The 12,820-nt window shown below is 37.4% G+C and overlaps 1 protein-coding gene across 7 annotated transcripts in view; it reads right to left on the reverse strand.

Annotated features, from left to right (window-relative positions):
- cno (adherens junction formation factor afadin) overlaps positions 1 to 12,820 on the reverse strand; it is a 446,647-nt gene that overhangs the window by 124,610 nt on the left and 309,217 nt on the right. For 6 of the 7 annotated variants that reach the window (XM_083138208.1, XM_083138207.1, XM_083138205.1 and 3 more), the window contains 4 exons: positions 11,917 to 12,062; positions 6,706 to 6,805; positions 5,101 to 5,379; positions 2,190 to 2,339 (listed from right to left, as the gene is read on the reverse strand). In XM_083138208.1, coding sequence (XP_082994334.1) covers positions 2,190 to 2,339; positions 5,101 to 5,379; positions 6,706 to 6,805; positions 11,917 to 12,062 — 675 coding nt within the window. The remainder of the gene's footprint in view (positions 1 to 2,189; positions 2,340 to 5,100; positions 5,380 to 6,705; positions 6,806 to 11,916; positions 12,063 to 12,820) is intronic. The other variant, XM_083138204.1, reaches the window with a different exon arrangement.

Genomic DNA, 12,820 nt, shown 5'->3' on the forward strand with positions numbered 1-12,820 from the left:
GAGTTATGCAATTTATGGAAAATTGAATAATTATGCTTTAAATATTTGAGAAGCAAAAATAGACTCCTTTACACAGGAATAAACCTAATACTCTTATTACTATATAAATATGCTATTAGAAGTGAAATGTTAATTTTGTGTAATAAGTGTAGGTCTTAAATGAAATTTAGGTTTTCATTCACCATTTTAACACCGAAATTCCATTTTATGTACCGCTTTTGATCCTGAAATATGTCAAGTTTTGTATCGAAATATTGATGTTTTATTCACCATAAATATGTGTCTTTAAATATCGGGGTTTCACTGTATTCACAGATCTTTGCCATTCTATCTTCCACAGAATTATCTTCTGGTGAAAAATCACTGAATCTGGTCCTTGAATTTACTTTCATTGATAACAGCATGCAAATTGTTACAACTAACTACTTGCTCATTTATATAACATCCTTAGAACTTGAATATAGAGTTGAGATATTAAAATTTGATATTTGAAGTGTCATGAATGTGAAATGTTAGGAAAATTGAAAGCACCACAGTAAGAAACATAAATTTCATGCAGCCTAAACCATCCTACGTGAAGTTTCGTGTTTCCATGTTACACAATTGTATAGTTCTTTTTTCTAACTAATTTCGAAGTCTCACTGCCTTCATTCACTAAGGTTAGTTGTATGGTGTGGAGATGGTAGCACGTCGCTTCTTTCTTAGTTCCTGGGTGGTGGTAGTTTCCTAGGAAACACACACCAGCGCTGCCAAATGGGAGAAAATGCAATTACCGCCACCCAGGAAGTGAGGTGATACCATCTCCACTCTACACGCTGTACCCCTAGTGAATGAAGCCAGCGAGCCTTCAAAATTAATTGAAAAAAAAAAACCTATAAAATTATGCAATGTGAAAACATGAAACTTCACGTACGTAATACTTAAAACAGCATTTACACCATCCATCCTGTTTCCATGTATGAAGCCTTGATTATTTGCACTAGTTGCATAAAATGCCACAAAGTTTCTTCCACCATAATGAAGTTAGCAATCATGGATGCCCAGTGGGAGAGTCAACCCCCCTCCTCTCCAATTCTATAAATTCCGAGTAAAGAAAATGGCCACGTGGTTATGTACTTTGATTTGTTACTTTGTCTGAGTTTTAAGTCCACTTTTATGCACAGATGGGCTAATTGGAACTGGACGTATAGTTTTAAGTGGAATCTGAACACCTGCAACGAACCTGGGACTCCCTAATGATTGCAAACACTATGCCATCAGGGAGGCCTCGTTATGTAGTTTGACTTGACTTTCATGTTGCATTCAGCTACATTGGTTCTATTAGTAACATACTTACAAGGCAGGAAAATGAAAAATCTACGAATTGATATTAATGCTGTGTTGCAATGGGACCATGACAAGGTATGAACTAGCCTTAAGGCCATCAAAGTTCTCAGGTTCAAGTCCCAATGTGGATATGGGGGTTCTTTGCTAGTGTCCATTCATGAATTTCATCTAGTCATCACTCATCATTGCAATAAGTCAAAAGTATCAAAAAAGTGATGCTAAATAACAATAAAAAAAACTTCTACATACATATTGCTTGCATTGTAGAATTATTCTTCTTGCAGTTTACGGTTCTTACAAGCACACAATGTTTGATGTAATGTTTCAAAGAACACATGCCTCCTTCATCACACATTTATTCTTAGTTTGATTAATCAAATTATGAATCTTTACATCAAAAACTGTGTTTATGTGCTTGTAAGAAACTTAAACTACAAGAGAAATAACAAAGATACAATACAATACAACAAGGCATGGTGTGGAAAGATAAAAAATCCCTAATGTAAAATTGCTGTTTTAATGAATTTGTTATTTTATTTTGATAACAATATCTATGTTACTACTTCCAAGTGCATAATGCTGGAGTAACTTGGAAAGTACATACAGAAGCAAAATTAAACCAAAAACCTCTCCTTCACCATACATACAGTCTCCGAATGAGGAAAATTATCTGAACTTACATTGTTGAAAGTGCTATTTCAAGTATGCTTACATACTCATCTATTTTGAGCATTACCTTGATCAAACCACTTTGAATGAATGTTTGCGAGAAAGGCATGCAATAAGCTCAAGTTCATTTACACTACTTGTCCCTTAGCCAATACATTGCAACATGCACTACAGTGCCAGAAACTAAGACCTACCCTCACCACATTCTCAATCATCTCCTGGGGGAGTCGGGCCTCATCTGGCCTTGGCATGTATTTCTGCAACAATGCCCGTAGTTGCAGGGAATTGAGTTTGAAACACGAAGAACTAATTGTTGCAACGTCATCTGCACTGGACTTGGGTGCCTGAAAAGAAAGAGACAGTTATCAATTAGTGCAAAAATATCTCATCTTTTATTACTGACACAATTTATTTTATAAGATTGAATGAGTTCAAGTTCTATTTTCATTCAATTGAAGCTCAACTAAATTAATGTATTTAAATTCATATGAAAAATGCAGTTGAAATTACTTGTTACAAATATGTAATCATTGTACACAGAAAGGAGAAAAAAAATCTGTGATTCATTGCTATCATTCACAAAAGGTCGTTGATTGACATTTTAAGTACATAACCTATTATTTACAGTGGAAGCCCATTTTACGTTCCTGGATTTTACATTCTACCACATTATACATTCAATCTTGATGGCCCCAACATAGCAAAATGTTATAAAAAATAAAATGTTCCTTGATTTTACATTTGCACGAATTTTAAGTTTTTTAAACTTAGTCCTCTGAAAAACATAGAATCAAAGTTCCACCATATTTATTTCAAATAGTATTTACAGTGCAGTACACAGAAAATTCCGAAGTTCAGCATTTACAGATACACTCATAATCAAATATCATATTATAGAATTGAAAGCATGCCAATCAACAGCTTTTGGTGAGTGGTGACAATGAGACACTGAAATTGATAGCTAATTTTTTTTTTTTTTTTTTTTTTCATGTTACTAAAACATTTTTACATAAATGTTAGAAACAAAAATTCTGTTTATCAGTGGCGTCTCGTCCCTTGGGGACTTTGTTAAGTGCACGGCTGATGGTGATGTCCAGGAAGTTGATTTTACCAAGTTTTTCATGCTCTACGGTGAAGTTGAGCATGGGTTGGATGCTATTTAGCTTGTTCACTAGGAGGTTGAGTTCTTCTGCCTTTTTGTATACAACTATTGTGTCGTCCGCGTACCTTCCATATCGGATGTGTTGTAGTTCTGGAGTGTGGAGTATCTCTTAACAAATTCACAACCACCGTCTACAGAAAACCGGATGCAGGCAACCAGTACATACATGCTCTCTCTAGCCATCCCCCTAAGCAAAAAGCCAATGTGTGGCTAAACTTTTATCGAAGAGCCTTCTCCTACTGTGGCAAAGAAGAGGATCTACGAGAGGAGATAGCCACCATCACAGAAATAGCCCTGAAACATGGCTACACTGAATCACAACTTTCCACTTGGTGCAGTAAGGTGGAAATACAGGTCAGACACCCTAACCTACCACAATCAACCCATCCACAAACAGCCCAGCCACAACCAACCCCCAGCGACCAATATAAATGGTTTGCCTTCCCCTACCATCCCACCACTTCCAACCGCATAGCCAAAGCCCTTCTCCCATTTCGTATCAAAGTAGCGCACAAACCCAACTCCAAAATAACTGATAAACTGAACAAGCACAAACGGTATTTCCTCGCTCCCCTTGACAACCCAGGTGTATATGATGCAGAGTGTGAATGCAAGGCTCATTACATCGGCAGGTCCATCAGATCTGTCAATGAAAGAATCCAACAGCACCTAGCAGATGCGAAAAAAGCCCAACCCACTACTGGTCTTGCTAGACATATCAAATACAATAGCCATAAAATTCAAAAGGTTCGAGTCAAACACACTGCCCACACGCTCATAGACACCAAAATCAAGGAAACGCACGCCATAATGCACTTCCCGCACGAACTAAACATCGATAGCGGGCAAGCGCACCACACTTGGATTCCACTACTGCAGCAGTTATCACCCGGAAATAGCAGACGACGCACCAAGATGCACGGCGCACCTAAAAGTGCACCTAACGGCAGCCAGAGAACTACGAACAAAAGACGCACGCCAAGCAACAGCGCAGCAAGTTCCAACGAGGATGGTGGCAGTGGCCACTGAAATTAATCGAAAAAGAAGAAAAAACAGCTTCGCGGATAAAAGTGAGTACTAGTTTCTCCGTATTTATATACTACCGCGTCTCTCTTTTCCCAATTATGAATACCTGTTTCTTTTGTAACCATGTGAATTGTCATTATATTTTAAATTCTTTAAAAAATAAGTCCAGTTTTGTAGTCTAGAAGAAAAAAATACCTATTTTTTGTAATTCATGTGAATTGTCATTATATTTTAAATTCTTTAAAAAATAAGCCCCGGCCAAATTTGAGGCCACAAGACGCCACTGCTGTTTATGACTCAAAAGAAAGGCACGTGTGAAATGTGTTGAAATATTGAAGAATTACAGAAGCTTCAATTCTAAACCTACATCATATTTATGATTAATAATGGTAGTAGTTAGTCATAATATTTTTCCATTTTATATTCAGAATCTTACTTCCTTTGTTCCAGATTTCACATTTTAGTTGCATGTTTCTTGAAATTATTTTCCAAAATAATGGACATTGGTTATTCATTTAAGATGTTCTGTCATTTAGTCAATACATGTAACATGATTCTACACATAAGCATGCTAATATAAGTTGGTTTACTGCATACTGTATTGCATCTCTTGATACAACAAATGATAAAAACTCATTTTTTATACAAAAGCTTATTTCTTAACCTATTCGATGAAATATCTTAAAGAAGATGGTGAAGCTATCACAAAAGAATTTCATTGTGTTGTAAAGTACAAATCCAGATAATTTTTAGAATATTTTGCTTAGTCTTGCCAAAAAATTCAAAAAGTACCCTTTAAAAAAAATTCTTAGCAGCCCAGACAAACATGTAGCACTATCATTACATTGGTCTGTTCTGTATTTCTTTGTGAAAAGCACACAACTGAGCCATGATCAGCACTGCTGAATGTTACTAACCTGGAGCAAGTGTGCAGTCTGAATGATTCTTGACAAATGGCAGTCTGCCGCAAGTTCCAAGCCTTGCTTCTCTGCCCAAGTTTCGATCTGGGACAACCTGCCCTTCAGCTTCAGTCCCCAGTCCCTGGTGCAGTAGTTGACCCTCGTCTCCGTCACTATTTTGTTGAATGTCCACATGTTTACAAAGTGGAACAGCTGTGAGAACAATTGGATTGTTAAAGCTGCATTCACTCTACACTTCCTCAACAATGCCATTGCAGATGCCAAAACATGAAGAACCTGAGGAAAGAAGAGAAGAAAATTAATTGATTTCACATATGAGCCATCTTTTAAATAACAGACTATACAATACAGTACACACAAATGCACAAAGTTACAGAATTGACTAAATACTGAAGCAAGCCCTTTTGCTAAAACTTCAACAAATCATCCTACTGTTTCACTTTACCATATAACAATTACAATTTGATAAAATACAATTGTCACTATTAGAAGTCTTCATATATTAATCACATATTTATCTACATTCATTTGTTTCTTTTCTTTTGTCATGCTCAAAATTGATATAAATTTATACAGCATAATTTTGTATTAACAGTAAATTATACATTATATTAATTCAACACAACATTTTTGCAAACCTTAACAAAATAGAAATCAATAAGAATAATAATGCATTGCACACCATGCATGTTAAACAAAATTTAAATAAATAAATGAAATAACATCTTTGGGTGAGTCACAATACCATCACGAATACTGAGAAAAATAAATGAAACAAATTCTCAACTCAGTTGTAGCTTCTTACTTCCTCAAACAAACAAAACAAGGAATGGAAGTGTCTTGGAAGCTTTCCTGGCGATGAAGAACGAATAGATTCTCTTGGCCTATGAACAATTTTTTACCCTGAAGATGAGAGTGACGTTAGCTCTTTTGAAACCTTTCCAGAACTCATCTGGTTGATAGCCCAAGAGAATATATTCAACAAAATGTGGAATAGTTTACGAAAACAAGCTCATGTTATCGTAACTCTCCGATAGTGAAGGAGAATGAACAATTCCAGTGTTTTCTCTTTTGTAAAAATATGTCTAAATTATTTTCTGGAGAAATACTTTTAATGTTATATATTCGATGTAGTTCTTGAATAATTTAAATTTTCAACGAATTAGTGAAAAAATCAGGAGTTGCACATTATTTCCCAGCTTTTAAGTTTACCATTCTCACAATGAATAATTTCAAGTCTGCCACTGTTACCACACATAATCTTACTTACATAAATCCCTAATGTGATATATTACATTGTATTCATATTATTTATCTCTCACAAAGGAAATACATTGCAATACTTTTTGATTTGGCTCACACAGCACTGAAAATTACCCAGTAAAAAATAGCTTGAATATTACTTCCAAAGCATTGGCTTCCAACCTTTATAAAGCTATAAAATTCTTCAGTCTAAATCACATTAGCGTTTTTAATATTAATGCTCTTTTATTTTTTTGTATTGCACATATTGCGTGAACAGTCAAAAACAGGATTGGGGAAGTTCTGAATCACACTCTCTAGATATATATATTTCATTCAGTGCACACGAAATAAACCTACCGAGCCTGCAGATTCTTCTTCGCTGTTGCCATCTTCCCTGTCTGACAGGAAATGGGGCATCACAGAGTTCAGTTCCTCTTGCAAGCATGACACCAGATTTCTGTTGAAGGAAAATGGATAAGTATTATTACATACTTCACACAAATATGATCAAGTATATTTTCATATGCTCAATATGTTCATAACTATTTGGAATGTCTCAATTATGAGTGGAAGTTACGTGCAAATAATAATGGCAATATAAGATGTAAGCGAGATACTAAAGATATATCCGCGAAACTTACTTGTAAGTGTTCTATTAATTTCGGTGGCCTCTGCCACCATCCCAAGTGGATGATCTCTCACTTACGTCTCATATTATCAACCGCGTTGTTTATTCCCCTCAACATGAATAATGGTAAGGTACGTTAAAGGTATCGCCTGTGTGTGTGCGCATACATGCCATGAAGGCATATGGAATGATGTGGGTGGAGGTATAGAGCTCCACATATTCTTGATCTTGGCCATAGTTGGGATGATGTGATCAGCATCACGTCCGGCTGCCTCTGCCTCCCAGGGCTGCCACCAGGTACCCATTTACAAGGCTGTGTGGGCCTCAGAGCCGTGCAGAAACAGGGAAATGACTGGAAAAATTACTGGTCCTGATCACCTGCCCTAGGATTCAAACTCAGGTCTTCCACATGGTAGCTAGATGCTCTACCAACTGAGCTACCGCTGCTTTTGAAATGCGCCACTTTACTTGTAGTTCAAAAGTAGATTGCCTATTAAATTATCATTTTGCACACATAGAAGATGTACTAGGTAGAAATTTCACCAAAAAATGCAGGCTCGACCAGGACTCAAACCCGGGTCTCTGGCATACTGAGCCATTGCTGTACCAACTGAGCTACCAAGCCAGCTCTGGCTTTGCCTGATTTTTCGCTGTTGTTGTTTTACCTGTGTGGAATCGTCTGTCAGTACTACTGCAACATCCGTTGCCTTTGAAACACTGTTGATCTTCAACGATGCCTCATTTTTCCCAGCATAGAGATGTAAATTACATTACGATCTTGCACATACAGGAGATGTACTATTTAGAAATTTTAGCAAAAAGTATGCAACTTGTGGACAGAGCCGACAAGAATGGAATGTTTGATAATTTAAATAGAAGTATAAATGGTATGTATTACTCAAAGTAGAACGTACATGAGAAAATACAAAGTAAAGGGTGTCTCAGAAATATTCAGTTTTTGAATCTGCCCTCTGGGGCAATTCACACATTACGGAGAAATAAGATAGATTGCAAACGCTTGGCAACATTGTTAATATTTTGTTGCCATGGAGCGCTTTATGGAGCAGCAACGTGCTTTTTGTGTTTGTGTTTGTGCATTTTATAAAAATAATGATTCTTATGTTGTTGTGTTTCGCTTGTACCGGCATCATTATAACCTGGCAGGAATGAGAGACTCCCAAGTGCAAATTTAATTAAATATTGGGTGAGAAAGTTTAAAAACATTGGAAACACTATGACAAGTAAACCGCTGGGACGTCCAAGGTCATCAAAATCAAACAGAAACGTTGACCATGTGCGCCAGTCTGTTAATGAGGATCCTTGCCAATCGTTAAGACTGTGTGCAGCAAGTTCAAGAATAATTGAATGTGAAAACATGAAAGGTCACCATTTGTCCAATACCCTTTTCCACAAATAAAAATTTAATGTTTAAGCTTTCTTTTGGTAATAAATTTATTTTTATACAAAACATTTAAGTATTTATTTTAATAGTTTTAAAAACGAAAATATTTCTGAGACACCCTTTACTTCCAAAACATGGTATTGCGTAAGCAAATTCAGAAAACGTCCAGTTCACAATAACACACTGATCATGTTAAATGTTTTATTTATTTATAAATTTATTGAGAAAATTCCAGATACAGCACAAGTGGCCATTTTATGCTGAAAATGTCAACAATGAAAAGAAAAAAAGAACAAAAATATTCACAAAAATAAGTTATTATTTACAAGCATTTTTTTCTGATGGAAGACCGTAAGGCACACACTGTATTGAATATGGCAACACCTGATGAGAGGTCATTATATTGTGCGGGAAGTTTGTAGAAGAGGGATCTTACAAGAAGTTTATTTTCTGTATATTTTAAATGGTTCTGATGTTTAAAAAGCCTGTTGGAGATGGCCTTTAAATGAGTTAATTGACTGTTTGATTGATTTTGATATTATGGGCACTTCAGGACACAGGCTATATTTGCCTATCACCAGTGGCGGCTCGTGGTGATCCAAAGTGGAGGGGCGATAGATCACAAATTTGCTCTATTGATTTGCTTATTTTACTTCGCCTTTTGTGCCACATTTGGCTAATTTGCGAAGATGGGGATGAGTGATATGATGAAATAGATGAATGGACACTCACAAAATCCATGCCCAGGCCGGGATTCGAACACGGGATCCCTGGCGTCATAGCACGATGTGCTAACCACTCTGCCACGGGGGCCGGCACAAATTTGCTCTACTAGTAATGTGAGTTTAAATGATGAATTTCGTATAACAGCCAACGTGATAAGAAATTGATACGTTCGTGTTTACCGAATATCATGTTTTACACGTTTTAAATTAATAATTATTTAACAGTAATGCGAAGAAGATGGAAGAAGAAATAGAATTCTAACAGATTTAGTCGTTTTAACAGAGGGGAAAATTCAGAAGAAGGGACATTAATTTTTACACAACTTGATAAGCACAATGACGAATATTTACCTGCATTGATCGTGAAAATTTCTAGTAAAATGTTACACAGAAAATGTCTCCTGTCCAACATGACTAATTGATATGTGAAATAGGGCACCAAAATAAATATCTCACTGGAAAGGTGGTATCTGCGTCACCAGAAGCTCTAAAGTAAAAACTTCAAACTTACCCAAAATCTTCAGACATGCTTGTAACTAAAATTCATCCTTCTGTCCTTTAACGCGAAATTTGCGAGTGAACTCACGACCTCCCTTCTTTGACACTTGTTATAGATTCAAATTCGGACTAGATTTTTTATGTTTATTTTTTCATCCAGACTTCTGGTAGAAAAACTTCGCACCAACAATTTTTCCACACTGTTCATCGCTACAAATGCACAACTACAGCACACAACTACCGAAAAAGCTTCACTTTTCCATGGAAAACGAAAAGTCGTTTTATATCTTCGGGGTTGCCAGACAATTTTGCCAAATTTTAAGAAATTTGTAGTTTACAGGTTCCTGTAGCGGCTCTTGGTGAGTTTAGATGACTAGTTTCTAATTTATTTAACATCCGCCTTGAAAAGAAATTGGACAACTTTGTCACATTATCAGGAATTTTTTCAAACGTGCTAATCAAAACATGTATTTAAATCTATATGATGTACTCCACATCATTCTAATCCAAATGCTTTTATACAACGCATATGTACGATAATTTTGTGTGTAACAAGAATCTATAGCCGACTTCCGTGGCTAGCATACTGCATTACAAAGCCAGGGCTCCTGTGTTCGAATCCCGGCATGGGTATGTGTGTTCTTTGTGAGTGCCCCTACATCAATTTCATTATACCATCACTCATCCTCATCGTCGTGATTACCGAAAAGTAGCAGAAAGCGACGATAAATAACAAAAATCATGTAAGAGTCTGTACTTTTTCAGTTAGCGAAATTTTCTTTCCTCGTTGGAAATTGCGTTATTTATTGCTCTACTCTTATGTCATAAATGAATAAGATTATGGAATACAGAAAAAAAAATTTTCAACGGTTGGTAATTTTCTTTCTTATGTTAACTTCATTGCTTCTGGCAACTCTTCATTTTTTACCGTTCTCTGGAGAGAGGGCCAGTTTCGCCTAGGGGGTGGGTTTCGGACGACAAACCCTCCGTCCTCCCTTGGACAGATCCCGCGCGTCTTATTCCCTCAGTTCCCTCGCCTGTTACCCCTCGTAACCGCGCCTGAGAATGCTCTACGTCTCGTAAAGTGGGAGGACGGCACCTGATTTCTCTCGAAGTTCCGTATTCCCCCGCACGGTGGCGTGCAAACTTTGCAATTGTCGCGGAAGAATGAATACAGAACCGACTAACCAACGATCTATAAGCAATGGAATATTTGCAATTCAGACAATGTAAAAGCTAACATATAAATGTTAATGTAATGTTTGTTCACTTGCGGTTGCACACGGCAGTGCGGCGTCCGTATCGTCCTTATGACCGGCCGCCCCTGCCCATCACACAATATGGGAATGTGTCCCTTAAATTAAACAAAATGGAGGACAGATCTCTAACAAGAAAACAATTCAGTTAAAAACTTCCGTATTTAATTTCTAGAACTACTTACGTGCTTAATAAGACCCAAAACTATACTGTCTCTTGAGGAAAAAAATATCCTATTAAAAGCTGAGGCTGTAAAGGGGCACTCAGCACGCAAAAGGGCAGACACAGGACAACACAGCCCTATGGAGGATTGATTATACTGACCATAGGTCCAGACGCAAGAGCCTTGTTGGCCTACAACATTGCAGTTACCGGAGTGTACTATATGGAAGTGAGGCTGACTTTTGGGTGCCTTACCAGAAGATCGCCCCCTACATTCCAATGAGTTCACAATACAGGGTGTATCATAAGTAATAGCGCAAACTGATACCATTGAAAGTACATGATAATAGAATCAAAAAAGTCTCAGTAACCATGGGTCTGCAAATTAGCCCTTTTTCAGATAATTGCAAATGTGTGGTTACAAGCCACCACTGACTTCATTGTTTGTAAACGTCGTCCTAGTTAGTAAAATTCTAATAATGTGTGCGAATGTGTGGTTAGAAGCTGTCACTGATTGATTTTGTAAATACCAAGTGCTTTACTCCTTGAACGTTCCGAGGTTTGCTCTGTGTTTCCGAGAGGTGGCGTTGTAATCAAACAGGATGGATATAATCACCACACAGTCTAATCGTACTGTGGAAGTCACGTCAGTTGTGCTGCATAGTGAAAATAGATACTGTATTATTAGCATTTTACCAATTAGGACGATGTTTACAAACAATGAAGTCAGTGGCAGCTTGTAACCACACATTCGCAATTATCTCGAAAACGGCACGTTTGCAGACCCATGTTTACTGAGACTTTTTTGCTTCTTTTATCGTGTACTTTCAACTGTGTCAGTTTGCACTATTACTTATGATACACCCTGTATATAAATTACAAGGATTCTACCATACCTGAATGCTACTTGTACAGATTCTGCAAGGATATCCTGGGCGTCCAAGGAAAATGCCGAGATGTGTCGATCGGATTTCAGGAAATGAAGGAGTTCTGAAGCATTTGCCATCCAGAAAGCCAAGGAATTGGCATCCAAATACCTAGCCTAATTATGAAAAAAATCAAAGTAAGTATCAACAATGTCAAATTTTAACACAAATCTTACATACATCTCTTTCTACTTTTCATTATTATTCAGACTACCAAAGTGTACAGTGATTATTTCAGTCATGAAATTCAGAAATAAAGAACTTATGACCCCTGTCATCGTGGCACACTGTGATAACCATTGTGCCACAGAGGTCGGCCTCGGCCATCAGTATAACCAGCAGATATACTGGTTTAAAGGTAAATTGATGATAATTTTACCTGGCTAATATTTCTATAGATGTCCTGCACCGTGGCCGTGCAGTCTAAGGTGCAAGCTTTGGACTCCAGCTACAGAACGAGTGAAGGTTCGCGTCTCCTGGGGGAAGAGTAACAACTTTTCCTGAGATTTCGGCCTGTGCATGGGACCGGTGGCCACCCACCATCATGAGGAGCTACAAAGGAGTAGCATAACTCGGTCATAGAAAACTTACAACAACGACTGGGGGTTCGTCATGCTAACCACACGTCACAGTAACCGGTTGGATGATCCATCTCTGGTGGGAGTGAGGCAGGCAGTCGGTAGGTAGTTCACGTCCCTCACAAACTGTTGTGCCACGGGTTATTATAATGTTTCTATAAATAGTCTGTTATTTAGGGTAAAAAGCTGCTATTTTGTTATTTCCTTTACTGATATAAAGGCATAATTCGCACCCTGTTTTGTAAAGTAAATAGCAAAATACACAGATTTCCACCCCCCTCCCCTCCCCCCAAAGC

This window comes from Lepisma saccharinum, chromosome 16, assembly GCF_977018435.1.
Source record: "Lepisma saccharinum chromosome 16, izLepSacc3.1, whole genome shotgun sequence".
Lineage (NCBI taxonomy): Eukaryota > Metazoa > Arthropoda > Insecta > Zygentoma > Lepismatidae > Lepisma > Lepisma saccharinum.